General features: G+C 43.3%; 1 protein-coding gene across 4 annotated transcripts in view; it reads left to right on the top strand.

The window, feature by feature from the left end:
* stxbp5a (syntaxin binding protein 5a (tomosyn)) overlaps nucleotides 1-25,278 on the top strand; it is a 103,843-nt gene that overhangs the window by 16,989 nt on the left and 61,576 nt on the right. For all 4 annotated transcript variants that reach the window (XM_079571948.1, XM_079571947.1, XM_079571949.1 and 1 more), the window contains exons 3-4: nucleotides 21,629-21,710; nucleotides 22,402-22,502. In XM_079571948.1, coding sequence (XP_079428074.1) covers nucleotides 21,629-21,710; nucleotides 22,402-22,502 — 183 coding nt within the window. The remainder of the gene's footprint in view (nucleotides 1-21,628; nucleotides 21,711-22,401; nucleotides 22,503-25,278) is intronic.

Here is a 25,278-nt window from a genome sequence, read left to right as displayed (position 1 = left end):
GGGCCTGCTGCTGTTGTTGTGTGCGCAGTACGCTCTACGTGTAGCCAATGGGATCAGACGGCGCATCCAAACCTCTCGGCGCGGGAGAGGCGTTGGCGCTTATACACTTATCGTTCCTGTGAGCGTGTGCGAGGAGGACGAAGCGCCGCGGTGTATACTGTCGCTTGGCTTTAGCGTCAGACGCAGACGAGAAAAGCAACAAAGAGGGTGTATTATGATATTTTCAATCACATGGCACCAGTCTATAGCACACTACAATGATTACGAAACCTTCTGTTGGTCTGTAAATGCAGTAAATTAGAATAACTGCCTTGTATAAAACTGCTCCTCAAAATGGCTGTAGCGAATGGCTAAAAATAGGCCTCTGTCTCTTTAAGAACCTCTGACCCTTTCCAACACGATGCTGTCATGCTGTCTGTGGCTGGTGACGAAAGCTCGGAGGCGTCTCCAGGAGGTGGGGGCGTTCCTAGGAGGACTCAGGCAAACTTAGCCCTAAAATGGCTGCCATCAAAGTTTTTACAGATTACTCAAAAATACGTGAATGTGCCAAGGCAACACTTCAGGCGTGTTTTCAATGAGGGAGTGACACAATAACATGATGTAAAGCTTGAAAAAGTCGATTTTGCATAATACCCCCCCTTTAAGAGGTATAGCCTCACCAGACTCCAACCCATGAGGCGTCTACCTATTACAATTTTGGCTCTCGTCTTGTCAAATTCCCTCAAATCTTTGTTGTATCCGCCACGAAAAGCACTACAGACACATACTCTCAGATGTAAGCCCAGGCTGTTTGTATTATTCACCTCTGCTACTATTGTAATATCACTGTATTGCATCGCGCAATCCTCGGCATCAGATTTGTGAGTTTGCAGATGTGCCAGGAGACGAGGCGCGATGTATTTTGCAAAACCTAGACTTCGCCACACGTAGCAAAAAAAAAAAATCCTCAAAAACTGTAGCGGATATGTCCTTGGTTTGTCATTCAGTGAACCACCAGGGTACGGATTGCTGCAGCTATAGGAGACGGGAAGTAACAGAAAACAGATTGATGGTGTTGGATCTAGTTTTACTGAAAAAAAAAAACACAACAAAACGGCAGATAGTAGGAGTGTTGCAGCATTTTGGAGTTACAGCGATGGTGAACGTCAAACTCTCAAGAAATGTTGCATCCTATTCAGGCATTTTAATACCACCACTGGATTATGAAGAACACGAGAACCAATAAGTCCTGTAGATTTGTCTTGGTGATTCAGAACCCCCCTCTCCCCCCCCAACCTCCTCGTGCTCTGCTGAGTTTGTAAGAGTCGATGAGAAGACATAGGGATAGGCACCATGCAGCGTCTGGCTCCGTCATCGCCACTGGCCCAGCACTAGCGTCGTGTGCTCCGTCCCTGCCAGATCCGCGAGCCGCTACCCTCGTATCCCACAATGCACCGCGGGGGGGGGGAGGAGGAGGACTGGGTCTGCGTCGGCCCTTTCTGCTGATTCATAACGAGGACGGCGTGTGAAATAAAGCGCTTTGGTCGCAGTGACACGGCCTGTAATCCGTTTGATAAGCCAAAAGCCCAGTCATAGAGGAGAGTGGCGAGCAGGCGGGGCGAGAGGCCCCACTGCTGCGCTGCTATTCTCGCCATAATTCAAGATTTTGGCACATTGCGATGACTGTCTTTCAGTCAATAATGCCGGAGCTCTTACATTAGATATGGCTCTTGTGATTGCTGATGATTTCTCTAAAGGCTTGTCACTACGGTTATTGCAAGAAATCATCAGAGCATGTGCAGTATATTCTAGTGCTGAACAAAGTACGCATTTTAAACAGGGGCAATAATATTTGAGAAATTGTAATCTGACTTGTATGAGGCTGCTTGGTTGTTTTTAGTGACACGGTGTGATGACACGAGGGCAGCGGTTTACCTCCCTGTCTCACCAGACGGCAGTCACGTCACCAGTGATCAGCGGCCGACCCCGGTCCTCATTTTTAGAAGCTGTTGCTGCAGTGCCATGCATTTTTAATGGGTTCACCATTGTAGCATACTGTGTTGGCATTCACATGTGTTTCTTAACTAGCATCAGGCAAGAGGTGAAGCTATACAGCGGATTTTTCACTTTCCAGACAGGTTTTATTGGTTATGTATAATGCGTATATATATATATAATGTATATATACAATACTCACGCCCCAGAACAACCCACACCGTTAGGTTTTCAGTTTAAACTTGTTAACATGAGAGAGATGCTGATAAAGTACAAGTCAAGAAGAAATATGAACTAGTAGAAAATGAATCTACCTCTATAATCTGATCAAGACTTATTTTTCATGTTAACTATACTATGTTACTAGTAAATATACCACAAACCACAAGACAGAAGTTGCATTTCTGCTCATTTATTGACTTACTGCTTGTTGTCCGTGTTGACTATTTTGTGTTGCTCCCGCTGTAGCCCCGGAGGTTAACACGGCGCCTGAGACCTCTTAATTCTGTCTACATGTTAAATGGATGGGCCAAGCATTAATACTTCTTCGAGGCAGTATAAATCTTGGTTAATTGCCCACTCTCATTCCAAGAACGTATCTCAAGAGCCTCAACCTGGATGAGTTCCTCTGCAATGGGACACACGCCACATTCTGCTGCAGATCATCAAAGCAAATAACTCAGCACTGGGGGCTAAAAGTCTTATCTAAACCCATATTAATAACATGACGCAACCGCAGCACTCCCGCCCCATAATACCTTATTTGCATGCAGAAATTGGAGATAGGCGGAGCTCCTATAGCTTTGACTGAAGCATTTGCTGATGAAACTATATTAAGGAAAATAGCAATTTCATGTTTATGTGATCAGTAGCTGCCAGCATGTTTTTGTCTGACACTTAAAGGGTAATGTTAAGGTTAAGCTATACTTTATTGATCCCCGTAGGGAAATTCTTTAAAGGCCTATACCTGACATTGCAAACAATGAAGGAGAACTAACTTAATAATGTTAGTCCAAACTCATTCCTAACTTTCCTGAGATATTTGTAGCATCTTAAAACAGAAATAATAGAAAACTAGCCAGCAAGTTCATGAAATGGATACAAATGCTTTATAATTTGTATCCTTAAATGTGTATCCTTATGCCTTAACTTTAGCTTTAAACATACTAGAAAATATCAGGTTTAGTACCTTTAAGTTCACGGTTATTTACTATTTTGTTTGTGCAATTTTGATGACCTAACTCTCTAGGGACCCACTGCGATCTCAGCCATCCCCTCAAACTGGTCCCACCACCAGTTTGGGAAGCACTAAAAGCATGACAAAATGCATTATTGGCTCTGCATATCTGTATCCATGCATACAACAACAACAACCACTACTACTGCTACTACAATCCTCTTTACTTATGTAACAACAGCATGGTAAGACACTATCCCCATATGGAGTGCACTGGGATTACTGGTGCTCTGTGGAGTAGCCTTAGGCTTTCTTCACCTCTTATCGAATGCACTCTGCGCCTTTGTGTGCATGTCAGAAAATGCATTTTTCAGATATGCAAAGTGTTTCCCCCTATAATAGTTTGAGTCATTCTCACGGAGAGACTGTCTTTTCCTCACTCTTTTGAATCACCTTATCACCACTAATCCTTCACCTACACTTGAAGATGCTCGCTCCCACTCCTGTCTGTTTCCCTGACATCCCTTTGTGCCTGTTTTAATGCAGGCAGCAGAGGCACAATACTTTACAGTAAATCCGAAAGGGCTTGTCATCCGATTTTATGTTCATGCTAATATTGAAGGAAATGTAGTTTCTGAGGATGGGGCTAAATACTTTTTATATTCACACACAATTTTAGCCGTGGATGTCAGTTTCAATTGTAGCAGTGACAGTTGAAGTCGTATTAAGAATGTAACGGGCCAATTTGCAAAGATTTATTCCTGTATCTTTGAAACATACACGTCCAAGTCCAGATGGCTCTGGTGAGGAGAACCTAATGTGTACAAAGCCCTCCACTTTTCCCATCCAGAGGGAATGCTTCTTGGGCTCCAGTCTAGTGAGCTGGAAGAAATGACGGTCCATGACCATTTGATGATGCGTGTGCCATGAGCCTCTCCTCTTTGAGAGGACCCTGTGTTTCTCTGTATGTTGAAGGTGCATGTTAGATTGGGGATATCATATGAAAATATCAGTGTTGAAGGGCTGACAGATTTCCGATTGCAGCTACTTCATCACTGTAAACTAGATAATGCAGTAGTCATAGTATAGCAGCAGTACAGTAATCGTAGGCTTTGTGATAGCTCAGTGTCATTTTTGTGCTTCTTACCAGGTTAACCCTCTGTTTGCGTGATGATCTTTCTGGATTAGCTTGGCTATTAGCTGGTCAGACAGTTCCACAGTGCAACATTTAACACTGAAGGATGCTTTCTGGCTTGTCCGTGCGCCCTGCCTGTCCACATGTGTGAGAGAGGATGAGTCAGTGCGCTGCTGCTGGGGTGTAGTTGTGTGCTGGGCTGGGGATGCTTGGCCTTCTGTCTCGCATTAATCAAAGAGCAAAAGACAGCAGTCCGATTAATATTTTAGATGCCGTGTGACACTTTGGCACAGCGCCGCCTACAAAGCTGCTATTGGCAAAGTGACAGGCGAACAATGTAGAAAGTGTGTGTAATTAGTGCTATAGCAGACACAACAAAGTCCAGGCCAGAGGGGATACACAGTCCATCATCTCAATGTGCTTATGGATAGCAACTCTGCCACCCCACTGTTGGCTATTTTGGTTTGTTTGATGGGTAGTATAACATACTACATATGCATTGTGGTGAGATTGAACTACAAATCCATCCATTTTGACCTTGAATAATTTGTAAATATCCGTTATCCTTTGTTGGATGGACACTCCCTCATTTTTTGCAGCATTTGTTCCAATGCCCAGGCTTGAATACCCACCCATCTACCACTCCAGATAAGCAAAACTCCACAAATGCACATTACATTTTGTGCTCCTTGGCTTATAATGCTTGGGATTTTTAATGGGTCCTGGTTGTGCATTACATTTGCCACCAGAATGCATGAAAACATTTCCATCACGTATTTCCAACAAGCTGCCATGAAAGCGGGGCGCTACTATCGCCGCGCCGAACCCTGGAGCGACTGAAAGATGGCACGGTATCAGACAGAGAGAGCTCTCTTAGTGTCACCACACAGCCCTAGTTTTTCATTTAGCACTTACACACACACACACACACAGACACACACACGCACACATACACAAGTCCATAATCAGTCAGGTAGCACGGCGTGACTGGCGGTGCACTGGCTCTTGCTGTGTTGGCACCTCTCTGGTAAGCGTCCTTGAAAGCAGGTCCTGGCTCTGCGTTTGCTGGCACGCTGCAACAGTGTCTAAGGCCAAGATCATGTGGTTGTACTTTTTTGAAAAGATTTGTTTGATATGAAAGCCAGAGGTGTGTGGTTACTGTCTGGTAGGCGGGGTTTTAAAGTCAGAGTGGTTTAGATCACCTGCTTATTGCTCAGCCTTCATGCCCCCAGCAAATGACCATCCTCTTCATCTGTAAGTCTATTTACAGCTTATTTGTGTGATACAATGTGTATTTCTTGAGATTCAAAATATTCATGCTTCACGTTCTCACATTAAGAGGACTAGTAGTGTAAGACCTACTTGGCCTACAATATTACATAGCTGTTGATGAATAGTTGTTGCGTCCAAATGTGTTCCATGTGAATGTTATATTCAAAGCCCTTTGGCTGTGGCCATGCCCCATGCACGTGTAAATTTGGCTCCAATAAAACACTCTTCTCTTACCACTCGGAGAGTGTAATACATAAAGCTATCTAAATGCATATGCTGGCTCCTGCATCCATTATTCATAGGAGAAGAAAATCTAGTCTCACAGTATTTGGTGCTTCTTGTGTCTTTTTTTTTCTGATTTGTTCTTTGGTATAAAATCAGGTTGTAAAAATAAATTTTAAAAAAATCCCCATAATTGGTTGTATGCCAATATCCAGCGGTGTAGCCCGAGAATGCCAAGAATTGGTCAGCAATAAAACTACTGCCACTTATCTGCTTGAATATATTTGATTTTCAATTAATGTATTAATGCAATGCCCATTGCGATACATAATAATAAGATCTTAAATTTGTTTTGCAAATTCAGCAGCTCTGTATCAACACAAACAGAAGGACATTGAAGCTAATTTAACTTCAGAATGGACTGGTGAACAAAGCAGTTCCTCAATCGGACCCTGTTAAAGTGTGGCACACAGTACCTTATGGTACGTAACAGATTCAGTGTTCAGAACATGGCCAGGGGCGGAGGTAATGTTCTTAGCCAACAGTGTGTTGTTATGGTACTCACACTGTCCATCCAGGGGCTGTCCTACAAACTTTGAGCAGATTTGAATCAATGGTCTCAATCCTAATTTCACAGTGACTGAGAGGCAGCTGTACCACACAGCATTACAGCACTGCAGGAAGAACAAAAACACCTGACGAGAGGCTCTGAAAGACTGCAGGCGATGAAGATGTGCCATCTTGTTTTCCAGGGGGTCCATTTGAATATAACAAAGCTTGACAAGCGTCTCAGAGCGCCACTACTAATGGGTCATTGCTAATTCACTACCCACTTGTGGTGGGTAACCACTGTATCCACATCTGTCCTGGGGCTGACTGGCAGAAACATGGCTGCCAATCTGTGCCAATAGCCACTAGGGCCACATCCTGTCAGCTGTCTAACTCACACACTATGTTTGCGCTGGTGTCTTGCCCTAGGACACACCAATGGGTTCCCCACTGGTGCCACGGTCTCGTGTCAAGTATCTAAGATTTGTAGGGAATGTAAGAAGCAAATATCCAGTTAGTTCTTTGCTGAATTGCTGATGCCAAAACTACAAGTGCATAGTTTACATAATGACGTGACCAGTGTTTACAATCATGCCTTATTGCATGTATTCATTGCGCAGCCTTATTGCAAACCACATCACAGGCTGAAATAGGTCATTTTGGGTTTTGTCTTTGAAGCTGTGTTTTTCTCCCTCCTCATCCTCTTATTACATGTTACTGAAGCAACCCTCTATTGATTTGAATTCAAGGATGAAAGCCCTAAAAGTATAAATCATTCATCAATATATGTATGATGTAAACAGTCCATCCGTGTCGGCCTTAGCGCTTTTCTCAGTTTGTGTCCAGAGTATCCGATAACAAGCCCATGTAACAAGAAAACTCGATGTTTACATGGCAGAATTGATCCAATGTTGAGGGGAGTTTTGCACATGGGCTCTGACTGCAATGGATACCCTGTTGTTTGGGTGGTGCGTGCAGATCGAACTGTTTTCATAGTCAGCATGGTCAATATGTCCAGTCGAGTGACAACAACAGGTCCTTGGCATTTAGAGCAGATGCAGGCATTTTGCAAACTTTCCACTGCAGAGCGCTTTTGATTTCTTCTACTCGGATGCTCTGGGTGAGCCTGTTAAGATGCATCGATCGGGTAATTAATGAACACATTGTTAATAAGTTGGATATGTTCGGGAGCATTGGAACATTAGTCGTCTATAAGCTGGAAAAATGAGCAAATTAGACAAGTTGCCTAATTGTTAAAGCTAGACCAGTGGGTTAGAAAATCTCCAAATGGGGTGTCAGAAAGAGTTAGTCGAGTGCTTTGTGAAAGGAGCAGTGGAGAACGGTTGACAGGTGATGCACATTGGGAGTGAAGGCGGGTTTGTGCGGTCCAGTCAAGCTCCTGGTGTTCATGCCGTACAAGGTCAACAGTCTGATCTCTACCTCATGTTGCGAACCTACTTCCTTTGATTCCTTGAAGCCACTCTACTCATACAGTGACACAGGGAACATATTAAATTCATTAGCCGTGGCACCAACTTGTTTTCTTGCCCTCACAAACCGTCCTTCTCTTCCACATCATTATTTTCCAACAACGTTCTTACAGTACGATGTCCTGTCGTAAAATGGCAGAATTTTGGCAGACTTCCTGTGGTGTTCCAAAAAAAAATAGAATGATGCCGGCCGGCAAGCGGGTCACGAACACGATCAGAACAACTTTGGTGAAAATGTCTGGATTCCTAGATTCCTCTACATGATGTTTACCAGAGTGCGGGCTGGCGTTTTGAGAGCAGAAGATGGAGACAGACTTTTGATTTCAAATGTTTGGCTGCTTTTACAATATACCCTCTATGGGACATGCTTCAAGTCAAAGAATTTGGTACAGGGACTTTAAATCCGAAATGTTCTCTCTGTATTGGACGTCTAACAGCTCCGATATGTTATATAAATCCCCCTCCCCTGTCCTGCACACACTGCTGCCTCGTGTGTCCGACTTATGGTTGGATGATAGACGACACACATCGGCAAAAGGATGAAGCCAGTGAGAAATTGCCGAAAAAACACCCTTAAGTCGATGGTACATTTAAAGTTCAGGCCCACAGGTGAACACTTGCCTCTCAGGGTGACAGATTTAACTAGCTGCCTCCCCCTTTCACCACATGATAGATGGTCCCTGTTTTTCTAACGTCATAGCACTTGAGAACATAGCAGCCCGTGGAGTGGAGAGGCTAGAGACCGCTACGAGAAAGGAAATTACCAGGAGCTAGATTTGATGTGTTGGGCTGGAGACTGCGGGGCTTCTGTTTCGATCAGGGCGCTTCGCTGTAATTGGACAAGTGGGGTTTCGTGGGCTAGCGCGTTAGCAGCACCAGCAGATGGAGGCCGTGTCCTTCCACTTTACTAACTCTTAAGTATTAAAGATGCACTGCTCAGTGTGTGGCATGTGAAGGCTATTGATGTTTTTATGCCCTATGGCTAATTAGAAAACCACATACTGTACGCTACCTCAAAACCTACTTGTAAATGTTAGGAATGCAGATCATCTGTGCATTTGTGCCATGTTCAGTTCACTTTCTAAACTATTTATGCGAGATGGCCTCCCTAACTCCTTCCAGCTATCCAGGGTGCGAGGACAGTGCTAGGTAACTTTCGTAATCCCTCTGGGGGTAATACAAGTGTTGATGGGGTGATTGGGGGGTGTTTCATCTCTCCCTGGTGTCTCTGGCCAGAAAACCACACTTGCAGCTTTCCTGCACCGGCTCGGAGGAGAAGAAGAAGAAGAAGAAGAAGCTAACAGGTTAATGGGCGAAGCTAACTGCGGGCTAGCGCCACTTAAACAGTATTTAAGTAACAGGATTTTTCATTTAGTGAAAAAAATATCTCCATTGTGTAATTGGATGTACAATATCTCTCCCTTGGTTTTTTCTGTCAGTGTAGTATTTACTCTCACGGACAGTTAATAAGTAAAAAAACGTAGCATGCTTAGACACCTGCAGTGGTGCTAGCCTCTGGGGCATGAGTTACTTAGCACTGCTGTAAGGGTAGTGGGCGGGTGCCTAATCTTAATACGTCTCTGATTGGATGATGAATGTCCACTGTGTACCAACTGCATCCAGGACATAGGGACTCGCAGGTTGCCATTTACTAACTGGGTATGCTAGTTATGTGAAAAATATATTGAGCGTTTTCTTTGTCAAATGTTTCCCACTGCGAGAAACAAGATGCAGTGCCCGATTCGCAGTACATCATCGTTGAGGCTTTGGACTTGATTGCTCCAATGCTAATCTGATTCCAAACCACTAACGCTAAAATAATAGCCGTTTTCAAAATCAATTCCCAGAGCGCTACTCAGCCCACTTGTCATTTGCTGAGACGCCCTGTTGAGTGGTGCACATCGCCTGTTGGAACATAATCCCATAACTGGCTTTGCATTGCTATCACAAAGAGACAAGCCCGGAGTTCAGAAATCTGCTAAGCTGCTGACGGAAATAAGGCTATTAGGCCGTTTTAGCGAGACCTGCTCCCTATAGATTGATCCTATAGAGGTGTTTGGCAGATCATCAATGGCGGAATATCTAATTTCTTTTCCTGTATCCTGCCTCAGTCATCTGTTTTTCTTTTAAGCGCCGCTCTCACCTCGACATTCGCGCTCGCATGTCCCGTAGACCGCGCTCTCCCTCGTGCGCAGTTGTAATATCCAAGCCCAGGGCCATATATGCTGAGCTGGCGTTTCCTTACACGATCTCATACCCCCCCCTCCCTTTCATCCCTGCCGATCCTCCTCCTCCTCCTCCTCCACCCCCTGCCGTCCGCTCTCTCAATCCCCGCAGAATTCCCAAACCTCAATTCCGGGCTGCAATTCCCATCATCCAAGGCGCTTTCCGCATCTCTGCCTCGGCGAGTAGTCCGGGCGGCGTGGAGCTCAGTGGTGCTAAACTTAGATGATGTCTTGGGTTATTAACACCCTCGTACTGGGCAAGGAACTGGCCATGCTCCAGCAAAGCACACTACGCCTAAGGAAGGGGAAGGAGGTGTGACGCTGTGTTTGTCCGCTTCATTTGGCTAACACCCAAGCTAATTTAAGCGAACCTTAAATCTCGCCGGAACTGTCACTCCATTACAGCAAGAGCCGCGTTGCCATTTGATCCATAAGCACCATCTTAGGTCAACAGTAGATAAGCAAGTCATGCATTTTTCAGTAAGGCTACTGTCGATGCACGGGGAGGCAGCTCAAGACAAATATTTATTGTTTTATTATTTAAAGTTGGGATATTATCATGCAGACAGAGTTTTCCCTTCAGCGCATATAAAAGTGGGCACCGTGCCAGTTGGAGAGGCATGATGAATAACAATACTTGAGAGGCTGGCACCAAAACTTAATTTAGGAAAACGCAATATAAATTTGATGCAGAGGGACTGGTTGTTTATGCAGATTGATCTAAATGGAGGTGGTGGGTTCAATCATCATCTTTCTTTATCAGAGGAGTCTGCATGCTCTCGCTGTATTGTGCCTTCTCTCTGGCTTTTCCCTTTTCCCCCAAAAAATACGCACATACTCCGGCTACAAGGTGCTGGTATAGACTATGAAAAGAGATCTACCACATTTGACTGTTTTTACTGCAGTGATGTTTATGTTTAATATTGGGAGCACACCGTGACACCGTGATATATGTATAATATTACAAGAATATGCATTTTGATGTATTCCTTGCATAGGGCTGGGTACTAGTAGTTTAATGATGCTTGGTTAAAATCGAAGAATGGGTCAAATAGGCCTGTCAAACAAATTTGAAGTTCGATATATTGAGGGAGGAAAGTATCGCGATACTATACGATATTATGGCAAAAATAGTGGAAAAATTGGGAATAAATGGTGGGAAAAAAAGGAAAACTTTAGTAATAAAAATGAGGGGGGAAAATCGAGAAAAGAAGAAAAATGTGTGGAGGAAAATATCATTTATGAAATCTTTTTTTCGAATCCTAAACCTTTTTCCCCTTTTTTCCCCAATGCCAGACCCCATACCCATCCCAATCCGTCCATAGGGAATGGTTTATTTATGTGATTTGTCAATATTTGGACATGATCAGTGTTTAATTTGATCCCCCCGCATTCCCCCAATTATTAGTTTTTCAGAGTAAAGGATCCGGGAAATATTTAGGAGGATCCGGCAAAGATTTAATCTGATATAATGGTGTTTCATGGGAGTGTTCAGACCAAAAGTGTTCCTGAAAATACTCATTTACAAATTAAGCACTGGACATGATTCTTGGGCCCATTAATTCAATTAAAATCTTGAATTCTAAACACCAAACTTTGTATTGTGAGGCTACCTTTACTAACACACGTTGTGATATGCTGGAAGATGGTAAGGCTGGAGGCACAAAAGACCTAGAGGAAGACCATAGAGACACTTGTGGATAGAACGAAATAAGACATGGTTTGGTTAGAAGAGAAGAGAATTATGAGTTACTGTTGCAATCAGATATTTTTTAAAGCAATTGTTTAGAGAATTAATAACACTCAGCCATTTTAGCGTGCAGATTTCACCTGTGAAATCCTTTGCCGCTCATTTGTTCATGCGACGTGCCCAACAGCAAACACTGAACTGTGCACCTCTGCAAATGGCCATTATCAAGAATGTCATCACCGTGAATCTCCGGGACAGGCACTATAATGGATATAGGGACTGCGCGGGGGGCTTTGCAACGCTCTTCACTCCGCTGGCTCATCGTAGTTAAACTGTTTGCCTCCGTAATAAATCAAACGTGTCAAGGGGGGAGCGCTTATACGGCGGCCGCATTAAACAAATGAATCTCCCAACGCGTGCGACTTCTTCTCCGCGCATTATCTCGGTTGTTATTGTGCCGCTCTGTATTTGCATATGCAGATCTTTCGGCGAGGATTGGGGATCTCGCCCGCCCCGGTGTCATTGATGTATGTGCCTACACCTGAATGCCCCGTGCAAAGGGAGGCGAGGGCGATTCCAACAAACAAATTAGCGCGGATAAGTCATTGGGGTCTGTTTAGTGCGACAATGTGGAAGCCTCCAAAGCTCAGAGTACGAAGACCTGTGGTTTATGCTCACCGTGTGTTTAATTATGCACGCTTTCGATACATGCAGTTGTGCAGCATTGCTTTCAGTGGGCCAGTAAACACTGACATGGGACTCAGGCAGTTGACCTCTATATACCGGGGGGGAAAAAACAGTTCAGAGTTCATGGCTGTTGGACGCCTGAAGGAATGGAGACGTCGCTCCCTCAGCGGCCCGTGTGATGTAAACAGCCCTGGGCACTACTACAGACTGGTGAGAGAGAGGGAGAGAGTGCGCACTACAGGCAGGTGGGGCTAAGGTGAGGCTGAACACAAACGTTTATGGTGCAATGGGGCGTCCCTGTGAGGGGATATTACAAGGAGGATGAGCTGGCACTTTGGTTGCTGCGGTTAGTGTCTAGCTATAACTTTAGTCAAAAATGTAGTTTGGGAGCAACATCTGAAATCTGAACTCGGATCACAAGTGTGTCTTATCTCCGACTCCTCATGGTGAAAAGGTTTTGGTGCGACTGTGATGCTTTCACTCAGCGACATTGGTGTGGACTTTGTTTGGAAATTGTCTAAAAAAAAAAAAAAAAAAAAGACAGAATCAGCTCAGAATAATTATTTGCCGGTTGCTCACACTGGAAACGGTTTGGCCAGATGAATTATGCCTCTTTGACGTAGAACAATGCAAAAAAAGACACAGTAATCCTAGCTTTTGCGTCGCCTGTGCCATATGCTCTGCTGTCACTGCCGCCCAACAATAAATGAAAACCATGACGGGGACGTAACACCAAATCCAATCATAAGGATTTGCTTCTAAGTCTGTATCATTTGTTCCTGTACTTCAGATCTCTCTTCCTGTGCCTCGGTCTAGTGCGGCTCTCTCTGTATTAGCCCTACCCCTCTCTCTCCCTCTCCCTCTCCGTCTCCCCTCTCTCGTTCTCTCTCTCCCTCGCCCTGGCAGTCTGATGTACGGGCGTGCTTTGACGTCACCGCCTGCCTGACGTCACAGCAGTGGCTCGCAGAACACAGGCTCGTTCCCTCCGGCGCTTTCTCTCAGGTTTTTTTTTTGTTTTTTTATCTTTTACTCGTCATCCTCCATTAATCAGCCGTTTTCCCACCCTCGCTCTTTCATCTGCAGTGTGTGTGTGTGTGAAATGTAACTGAGCGTCGGTGAAGCTAACTGGTGTCACGGTGCCACTGCAGTCCACACAGAACAATCCTGACAACACATACTTAGGACTTACCTACTATCATGACTGGATGGATAACAGTATGCATTATGTCCTGCAATATGTGTGTATTCTGTCTATCATCTCTATAGTAGTTACAATATCATGTGGGCAGTTCAGATAACATGGAGGTGCAGCAGTTGGACAGCAAGAAGGACCTGGGTTTGATTTGCATCTATGTGGCTTTAACTTGCTTTCTAAAAGAACTGTATGATTTAGTAAAATACAGTATATCCAGTTAAATGATTGTCAATGCCAAAGTGATGCATATGAGCAAAAAAAAGAAGCACTTTTTAGTTATCCTTCGATCTTATGCTGGATGTATAAACCGAACTTTTCATGTTCTGGACTGGCTCACCTTCATCTCCAAAAAGTTGCCAGATGAAAGGGAAAATGTTGTCTCCGAGGGTAACAGTGAATTATCATCAACTTTGTCTTACAGAGGAACTGCAGAGAGTTTTTATGTGAGCTGACAGGACACGAGGATGACCCAGTTCTGCTGAGCCGCCGCGCTCTTGCCGTCTTCTCGTCTTGTTTAACGCTGCCTGCGGTCAGTATGTCCAGGCCCCACATCCACCCCCTGCCTGGAAAAAAAGGGGGAAGGAATAAAGAGGAAAGGCGCACTTTTTCGCCAACTTTGAGATATCTCCCACTGAGGATGTCCTATGCACTAGACCTCAAAAGTTACTTTGAGAGCATACGGAGTCATGGCGATTCATTTAGTTTGGTGATTGTTTTGGGGTGTGCAAAATGTGAACAAAAACGTCTTTCAGTATAAGCGAAAAGAATAGTTTCACACTCGGGAGAATAGCTGTAATTTCTGTGAAAGCTCATTTTGGAGAACTACGCTCCATTTTACAGAAATGTTTACTTAGGTTATAGCACCATTACTTATAGTAGTAAATGGTAAAAGTAGTTATTTAAATGAGTACTTTAAATGGTATTTTAACCCTTTATAGGGCACTCACTGAAATACTAATACATCATTTCAAGTTTATTTCTGTGGTAACATTTTTCAAAATGTTTCGTTATCATGCAGAAAATCAATGTGAATGAAGTTGCCATATTTGGTTCCTTGCTCTAAACTGGTAAAAAAAATTGCTGCAAATGAAGTTACAATATTTCGTTCATTGCCCTTTTAAGGGAGAAAAAAAAGGTTTATACATTAAATATTGAAAAGCACTTGCAGGTCTCATGGGTGCTGGTACTCAGGAGGCGTTGTGTTTTGTGATATTGATGGAATGATCACACTTGTCATAAGAGTTTCTGTAAAGTGATTGTTCTGTACGTGCAGTGGGCGGAGTCAGTCACCGCCAATATTGTTTGCTTAAAAATGTTCCTGAAAATAACCTTTGGCCATATACAAACATAGTCCTAGGGTTTATTGGTTCGTTTGTCATGAAAATAATGTAAGTATGAATTAAAAGTGCGTCGGGCATGTCCAAATATGGACAAAACTAATTAACTTTAGCTTTAAGTGAACAGGGCTTATGATCAAATACGGCGCCTGCCTTTTTCATGCTGTAATTTCACTCATTTCACTACGTCCTCCAAAACATATATCATCACACATCACATCAGCACAATTATTCACCAATAAATGTGTGAGTTTCATCAACTTACCAGGGTTTGTTTTCAAGTTATGTAAAGAAATGTACCATGAATTTAACCAGACTTGGTCAAATGCCACAGTAGTGGGATCTGTGATGTCGGGTGATCTCCTCTGATTGGCTGAGTAAGGACTACAAGCTTCTTTACCTTATACTGATGTGCTGCAGGGAGGCCATATGTAAAGTCTGCGGAAATTACCAAAAATAATCACGTGCCCTTTGAAGGGTTAACCATAACATTGGGAATAGTCGTTCATTTCCACTAAATAAGCTGTGATAGCTGTTATCGTAGCATGGGCTGCTGCATACTTGCTACTTCTATTGGCCCCAGTAGGAGCCACTTCTGCTCAATTGCAGTATTTTTACTGTTTTTATTCTTTCTCCGATAAGAAGTTTCCCTTTTCTGTAAATGCATTTAAACCTTGTCAGAAGCCGATGATTGGAAAACAACCCCGCCGAAATTGAAATGATGTTATTTCTTGTTGTGGCGTGAAATTGAGCCAATGACACAGCGCCGGGAGGAAATGTGAATTTAGGAAACACATATTTGAGAGCACAGTAAACGGCTGCAGCGGTGCCCCGCGGTTCGCCAAGACAAATGTAACACTTACACGCTCGGGATGTGCACTTAATAACATCAGATAGTGGGAATGGCGGAGTCAGGCTGAAATGACAGGAAATGTGACAGGGCGGAGATGCTTAATTCACTTGTAATCTGGTGTGGTCACTGTGGTCACGCAGACGCTGAGGCCAGAGCAAAGATAAATTGTCATCAGATAGACTGTTCTTGCTTCATGACTGCAGTAATGTCGGTGAAAAATTGCTGCTGTTTTGCACGCAGTAATTATACTAAAATGGCGGGCAGAAAACTAACCAACGCTGGAAAAGTACTTCTAACTACGGAGGCGAGCGGCCAGTAAAAGACCAAACTACCACCAGACCAGAAGTTTAATTCTCTGGACATTTGCAGGACTTGCCCGGCCTCTTGAAGTTAATTTAGTTGTTCGGAGCCTAAACAGTTCTGACTTGCAACACACTGCTCTGCTTCTGGGGAGGTCACACATGAGCGCGGAGTTAACAAGACGCTCAGAATAAATACATGGCAAATAAAATTGCACCATTGAATATCAAATTTGTTTATGCACATATTTCTCTTTTGATATTTGGGAGGACATAAAAAAGAATATGCTGCCGTTATGAGCATCATTTATATGTGAAAAGTTTATCTTTTTTCATGTGGGATTTGTTTTCCCTTGGCTGTATTTTTAGCCGTATTGCTGACGCACTTTATATATTTTCTGTTGTTGAAACTCCTGCCAAAATAACATTACTTCCACTGTAAACTGAGAGGCAGATAACACCCACTCAAGGGAAAGTCAACAGGAGAGAAAAGGCATTTAGCATCACTTATGTATTTTAAAACGGCTGAGTTCTGCACACTGTAGCACTTTCTTGCCTCCCTCTGACACCTGCCGACAGCGCGTTGTAAAGCTTTGAGTAAAACTATGGCTATGCTGACTCAGGTGTCACACAGATAATGCTAATGACGGGCCGCTGTGGTGTCTGTAGTCTGCCCGGAGGCCCGTCTTGGCTGGGGGATCCTGGAGAGCTGCTGCTGCTGGATTTGCGCTGGTCGAGGGGCATCAGTGGCTGGGAGCTGTAGTCCTTTAATTGCCTGTCCGGTCGGGGAAAAGTTAAGCCTAATCCACCTGAGGCGCGCGGGGGAGGCTTACGCACAGAAGAGAGGCAGATCTGAAACGCAGCGCTCGGATTGGGTCAAAAGAGACACGTGATCTTTGCAAACCGTGGAGGACTTGGTTTTTTAACATGGGTGACATCATAGACTGTAGAATAGTGATGGACTAAGTGAGGGTGGCTTCCCCCATAGAGTTAAGTGCAAGCTAACAGAAGCTTGTTCATGCTAGCAATTTAGTATTCAGATTAGGGCAAAAGGAAAAATACAGTAAAATAAGCGAAAGGGAAAAAAATGGGATGAATTTTGCGGTAGTTAAGGCAAGCATGTAGAGGTAAGAATGACAAACTTGTTTGGGCAAAATTACAGCCAGGAGCTTCCGGAGCCTGTCCCCATTTCTCATTAGGCTCCAGCAGCTAATGGCGGTGCTACGAAGTTTTGCACAATCTGTGGGCAAGATGGAGGAAGAAGAATTTACCCAACTAAATTGAAACCCCAATAGTACTTGAACCTCTTATCCGAAAACCTTCCTCAATCAAACTGTTCATCTGGTTGTTTGCAGATTGTCAAATATCGTCGACTGGACTGGGTTGGTTGAGTTGTTGACGTTTCGCTTCTATCTTCAGAAGCTTCTTCTTGTTCTTGAAGTCAAAAGTTTGTTTGGTTTGCATGGTCTATTTAAACATTTCTTCTGAAGATGGAATGTATTCAACTCAACGAACCCAAGTAAAATCTAATAAAATCTCTGCTGGATGAATAATTCCTGAATGACTGAGATTGTACAAGAACGTGTTCATCTGGTTGAGAACTGTAGGGGCTCTTAAGGCAAAGCAGGTCTAACTCCTCCATACTAGAGGTCTAAAGGCCAAGAGCAACAGTTCAACCGAGAAAGCTTTTTTGAATTACAAGTGAAACCCTCACAGTATTTGAGTATTCTCAAACCTTTTCTACAATAAGGAAAAAGTGATTGTATTCCAATGTAAGGCAAAGCATGTTTATTTATACTGCGCATTCTGTACACAAGGCAACTCAATGCACCAAATAGCCGTAGAATCCCAAAACGTTCTGCTTTCGTCCCCTTTCTTTTGTTAAGCCTGTTTTATTTCATATCTCGTACAGGATGCTATTCTTCTATTGGCCGCAAAAGTAGTCACTCAAACTAAAAGATAAATGAACGAAACATCCAAAATATTACAATACACTGTAAACGTTAAGTGCAGGCTTTGTTATTTTTGTCCTTGGCCCTGTTCAATTGCCAGTATAGGCTTCTTTATTGGCTGTCCCGGGCCACACCGCAGCATGGGAATGATTACATACGCTGCCACTTAATGAGCAGGCCGCCGCTGTCTGAATGGCTGAAGGGGCACTTTGTTACCGCGCCAGAGAACCTGATTATCGGTGTTCGAATTAGACTTTGCCGTGGTCCTACTCTTTTCATTACCAACACGTGATTGTTTTTTATGCTTAATTAACTCTTTGCTTTGTTTTGTGTGTGTGTGTTTTTTTAAAGCTTTTTTTTTTCCCCTGTTACTTCCATGTAGATGAAAGACACTCATTACCATGCGCTCATTTGGATGTCACAGCATGACCCCTATTCTGTTGTAGCGGCAACGGCATTATGGGTAAATTTTAGCAGCTGGACAGCTCCATCCCTGCAGCACTGCTGATCATGAGCAATACGGCACCGTTAAGCGACCGCGCCCCCCAGCCCACCCTTCCTCGGGCTGAAGAGACACAGAGGGACAATGAATAGATATATTATCAGCGTGCGGACCATCCCTCTCTTGTGTCGTTCTAACGTCATTGTTCTTAATATGGGGCATCTTTTATCAGCGTCATCGATCTCTCTTTAGTCATGTCCTTCCCCCGCATTATTCACCCATCTCCTTTTCAAGTGCCCAGCCCTTATCTGTTGGAACCTTTTTTAGTGGAAAATGGTTGCTACTAGGATTTGTATTTGGATGTTTATTATTTTGGCTTAATGTCGTCTGTGTGTTGTGTTTTAAAGGGATATTTCAGGATTTCTGACATAGGGCATCATTTCCTAGTGTTGTTGATTTCTGGAGATGTATATATATTTTTAATTCATACAGTCCTTACATTTGAAGAGTTTAGCGGTGCTAGGCTAGTGCTAGGCTAGTGCTAGGCTAGTGCTAGGCTAGCGCATTTCTATGGTAACTTGTCGCCTGCATTAAAAACCTTCAAAATCATTGGGTGGTCCTCCAAACGTTGCCATGTCTGATTTGTAAAAAGCTCCTTTGTGAATTCCACATGTAGTAATGCCGGCCACAGGTAAACAAACTACTGTAGATCCAGTAACCCAGCAGATCACTCCACCGCTGTGTAGCTTACAACCAGGAAGCAGATGCTGCTCAAATATAAGTTATTTTAAATGCAAAATTGTTTTATTAAAAAAATTATTCAGTCAACACAGACATTTATATCGGTAGTTTCTGGTAGTCTGGTGTTGTACGTGATTTGCCTCAGATGCACTGTGCTTGGGTCAGACTGTTTTTAATGTAGGCTACTAGTTACCATGGACATGCGCTAGCCAAGCACCACTAAACTCTACTACACTACATAAATTGAAATATATATATATCTCCAGAAATCAACAACACTCTGGATAACTAGGAAATGAGGCCCTATGTCAAAAATCCTGAAATATCCCTTTAAAGGGACTAGATGCAAGTTTGTCAATTTTTATACTCACTACTGCCCCCTCAGGTCTTACACGTAACTGCATGGTCTATATTAAGCTTGTGCATAACGGCATGTTAGACCCTAATTACAAAAAACACCTTTTTTTGTGACAGTGCAGGATTTTAGAGGCAGTTGTGGTGAATAGGTCTGAGCTCATTCTACACATTAGGACATTGCTGGAACATGTAGGGGGAGGAAAATACAGAATTTAACATTTTTAAACTCTGTATTGCCCCTTTAAAGGTCTTGTGTTACTCAATCATTCCATTGTTTATGCAGACATATTTTACATTTTTAAAAGCACGTGGTTGTAGTGATTTTTACTTAACTAAACCCAACCAAATACTTGAATGAGTTAAGTAGTACTAGAAATATCATTTGAAAAGATTAGCATTTGAGAACTCTTCTTCATGGCTTTACCATTTGTATAGACATACCATTCACTCTAATGCTCCTTGAAAACCTTGGAGCCGCCATTGTACGTGCTTCAATAGCGCTTTGACCTTGGTAATGCCATATGAACCTGGCCCCATATTGAGTCATAACCTGCACCAGTATAGACCCAGGGCTTATAAATGGCCCATCACCGATTTATTTTAAGGTATGAGATCGTAACAAGGTAGAGAGAGTATGGTTATAGCCGGCAATGTAATCATCGCTGCCAATTCGCATGATTCATTTGCATGTGAGGTCAGGCTCCAGCTCTCTCTCCTCCAGGCAGATACCAATAGAAATGTTTTCATGTCAGACCATAAAGATGTATGCCTGTATACTTTTTGTCAGATTGCTTGCCTTTCCAGTGTGGAGGTTTGAAGAACCAGTATGTTTTTAAAAAATCTCACTGCTTTCCATACCAGATAGTTTATTTGTTTGCACATAACTTAAAGCAGTACTAAGTAACTTATACCCCTAGAGGCCACTGCAGGTGTCGTAGCATGTCACATTTTTTTACTCATTAATTGTCCTTGAGAGTAAATACTACACTGACAGAAAAGACAATGGGAGAGAGGGATATTGTACATCCAATTACACAATGGAAATATTTTTTTTTCACTCAAACTTGGCTGTAAATATTGTTTAAGTGGCGCTACCCCGCAGTTAGCTTTGCCCGTTAGCCTGTTAGCTTCTTCTCCGTGATTCCATTAGTGTGTATTGGTGGCTCCGACCCGTAGGCAGGGAAGTTGCAATTGTGTTTTTCTGGCCAGAGACACCAGAGAGAGATAAAAGACCTTTCAATCATTCCATTAACACTTGTACTTCCCCCAGAGGAACTATGAAAAGGATTTATTAGAGTAAACAAGTTACTTAATAAGGCTTTTAAAGGCATTTCTGTAAAAGTAACCCTGCAAGTTGTGAAATGAGCCTTGTGAAAAGAATTTGGATGCAACAAATAAGTTGGGAAACATTTTTATGTCGGGGCTTCCTTTCATTGTTTTATTAAATAATCAGATATAGGATGGATTTTTGCAAACCTTTATACAAATGCCAACACTTTGCTTTCACTACAAAGATATGAATTCTTTAGCAACTGGCACCGAGGACAAAGCTGCACAAACGAGTAACACTTCGAAAACCAATTTGCATGGTATATTTCCTGGTGTTTGAGCAATGTTTATCCACAGAAATGTCAGTCGTTCTCAAGTAAATTGTTGATCAATGGCTACACTGTGGAATCATTGTCTTGATTGCTTGTGGTAAAAAAGGGTTGCCAAACAAGATTGTTCACGACACTGGAGAGCTCGTGTCCTTGCAACACCTCGAAACCGGGCTGACTTATTTGTTGCAAAACGACTCTAATTTACACGACTTGGCGAATAAATTGTGCGTTTATATAAAGTGCATTTTAGGTCTCGCAACTGGAGCGGCAATCTCGCCACTCAGCACAAATACTTACAAACCCGGTGCTTCGTTTGCTGCAGTGCCTAAATACAATGACAAACATATTCCTTTGAAACATGCATACGGTGTTTAATAAGGCGTTATGTGATGTAGTGTTTGTGTCTTCCTTGACTCGGGGCCCGTCTCAGATTCGGACGTCCCGGAGTGGAGTGTTACTGCCAGCACGAGAGCGGCGCGGCAGTCATCCAGCTGCAGTTTCTCATCAATGAGGTGGGTCCCACACACAAGTACAACAGCAAACTCAGCACAAAACACTGAGGGGGAGAGAGAGAGGGAGAGAGGGCTGGGCGTCAATGCGGAGCTCAAAATATCAGTGGAGTAGAGCAGACAAGTTATGTTAGTCAGTAAAAGTAGAGAAAATATGCAAATTGGTGGCAGAAGAACAAATACGGGGCCCTTTATTATAACCAGTTGTGCTCGTTTTAGGCAGTTTGACACTTATGCGATATGTAAGTCGTATGTGATTTATTTATTGCCTAAACTAGCTTGTTATTTTTTGATGAAGCGCTGCATATTCAGGGAGGGTGCCATTGTAGAGACAGACAGTGCATACGTGGCTGGCAGCAGACTCTGAAGTCGTCACAGGGACTTGATGCTTATCCATGTGTGTGGCTGTCTGTTTATGCCTATGTGACTCAGCGGCTGCACAGACCCTCGGGGAGCCGGGGATGCTTTTAGAGCCTCCTACACACTGCCACAATATGCACATATATGTCCTCCCTCTGAATCATCGCCACGGTTACCTGGGAGAGAGCTGCTCGATTCAAACACTTTCCAGGGAAGGATGTTTGACGCACGCGGTCATGTTAGATGAGCAAAAGCGGCGCATGTTGGACTGAATGTCTCTTTTCTATATGTTTTGTGTGGGCACGTGTTAAACTTGATCCGTCTGCCGTTGTAGGGGGCGCTGGTGAGCGCTTTGGCGGATGACACCGTGCACTTGTGGAACCTGAGGCAGAAGAGACCGGCCGTCCTGCATTCGCTCAAGTTCAACAGAGAGAGGTGAGGCTCCTTTTTGGAAAAGATGTGGATGAGGTAGGAGGCAGGTAGATGAATTTGAAGAGTTAGCAACAGCCCCAACTCGTTTCTAGCTCTCGCAAACCTTTACAGTGCCAATCATAACCAAGCACTGTCAATGCAGACATCAGTACAAATAAGTTAAAAAGCTGGTGAACACTAAGAAGGTCCATTGTACTGTCTTATGGCGGCCGGGACAAACGACATCCTGAACCTTTCATTATTGCTGCGCCGTGCAGGGGGTGCCCACTGTTATTTAGGATGGTTATTATTGCCACAGCCACACAGAGCCATCACAATCTGACAACAAAGGTGCACCGTGTCATTGCAAACAGATTAGAATGTTTAACCGTACCAACAACACCATTGCACTGCTTTAAAGGGGGGGTTTTGTTTTGTTTGTTTATTTATTTAGATCCCCATTAGCTACTAAATAAAGCAGCTATTCTTCCTGGGGTCTTAACAATTTTAAACAAATATTAACATTATTATTATTATTACGATAGGTTTGCCTGAGTCCTCTAGCAACGCCCCCACCTCCTGGAGACGCCTCCGACCTTTCGTCACCAGCCGAGTAACCAACCACTACCCCTCAGCAGAACCCCCTCCCCACTGATGCCACAGACAGCGTGTGGAGGGGGCGTGTCGGAAAGGGTCAGAGGTTCTTAAAGAGACAGAGGCCTATATCAAGACATTCGCTACAGCCATTTTGAGAGAGCAATTTTATACAAGGCAGTTCTTTTAATTTACTGCATTTGCAGACCAACAGAAGGTTTCGTCATCATTGTAGTGTGCTATAGACTGGTGCTATGTGATTGAAAAAAGCATAATACCCCCTCTTTAACTGAGAGTGACAATAATTGTACTATACTGCGTCTGATACTCTGGATCCAACCTGCCCAATGTGTTATTGTGATGGTGTGTTGGTGGTTATACTGTCATGGCTACAGGTGCATGAAGGAAGCCTCATACATACTATAATTTTGCCCCAGGGCAGGTGTAGCTCTACGTCTTCTCTGCTTCATAAGAATGACTGTCATCGCCATATGTGTCATTGATTTTAAACTTCAAACAGATAACGACCTTCAGTTGCTACGGGCGTGCAATGAGTAAATACAGTATTATTGACAGTCCTCATAAACAGAATATCTCAAATTCTAAGGATATAAATAATGTCTCTTGGTCAGAGGTACCATGTTCAGTTTCCTTCACTCAAACACATTTACTTAAGTGAATGTTAACTCATTCCTAAAGTATACATTAGATTTGTATGTCCAACAGTCACTCAATACTTGTTGTTTCTACCTTTACCTCATTTGAATTACTACTGCTCATACATATTTTGGCTAACCCTGACTAAACCTCTTGATTTGGGGTGCATAATATGAGAATGGTGACAACAATATTCCTATTTTACTGAGCCATTTTGACTCCACGGAATTTTAGCAAAAGTTCCAAGCAACTTCACAATAGGAGAATATCCTTCCATCCTTTTTCTTCCAGTGCACTCCACCACCCTGCAAAGCAAACTTTTTTTGTCTGCTTGCTGTCATTACCCAGATCTCATGACCACAGGTTAGGGTTGGAACGTAGGTTGACCGGTACATAGAGAGTTTTGCCCCTGACTCAACTCCTTCTTTTCCGGTGTAGAACCACAGCCACATGTTAAGTTCCCATGTGGAAGACATGACATGATTTTGTAAGGTAACTCGTTGCCACTGCCGCCTTTTGACCTCATGTAAAGTGTATCCAGACTAAAAGAGGTGCTGAACTGTGAGCTCTGCTGGTGTCTCTCCTCTGTGAGTTCAACATTTGGGTCAGTCTGAGTGAGTGTTCAGTGGGACGCAGGTGTGAACTCTAAACACGGCAGCAGGTAAGCGCTCTCCAAAGCCTGACACCGCTGCTCTCTTCATTCACAAATTCATTCATGTTCATTAACTCTATGTAATGGACAGTATTATGATTGATAAACAAAATAAAAAGAAGTCATTTGTGAGTCTCAAAATTCTCATTGTCCCATATATGTACTTAACAAATACAGTATTTGCAGTAAAGAAAACGTGCTGTAGATGAAACCAAAATGCAGTTGCAAGTAGAACGGCTACTCACAAATAAAAGTTATGTGGGACCATCTTTCCTCGCCATGTTATAGTTTCTTTGTCCCTCCCATAAATACAACATCTTAGCAGTAGATTTATTTCTTCGTGTAGTAAAAAGTCCCATGGTGCAGCTTCATCAAAACCATGCTGCACTGTGGCTGTCCTTTGTTGACATTTTCTATTATTTTTATCGCCCAACATGTGACAGTAGATCACTAGGGATTGCATTACAGCCATGGGCTTTTACCATGTATCTCTGTGGTCATACGAATGCTGCTGTTGAAACATGGAGGAGCGACACCCCAGGTCATCCCCGCAGTCAATCGACAATATTTACTTCAATTTCAAGGCTGTGGACATTGCAGCCCAGTCAAGGTGTTTCTTTGTTTATGGTTTTTATAATGGAGTTTTTGTTCACTGATGTCAAGGAAATTCTCGGTACAAGTAATGCTGTACGTCGTCTTTTAATCCCCGTGACACCCGCGCGCTCTGAAATCGTTCATTTCCAAATACCTTTCGACCTTTTACATTAGCAGCGCAATTTTCCGTCAAGGGCAGCCCCCACTGAAAATGGAGACAAACAAAACTATCTTTTGAAAAAGGAAAATGCCCTGGTCCGTTTAAGCCGTGGGGATGATTTTATAACCGCAGAGAGTGTTCTT

Source organism: Gobius niger (genome assembly GCF_951799975.1).
Source record: "Gobius niger genome assembly, chromosome: 15".
Taxonomy (NCBI): Eukaryota; Metazoa; Chordata; class Actinopteri; order Gobiiformes; family Gobiidae; genus Gobius; species Gobius niger.
Note: the sequence above shows the minus strand (reverse complement) of the source record. Positions and strands in the feature narration are given on the sequence as shown.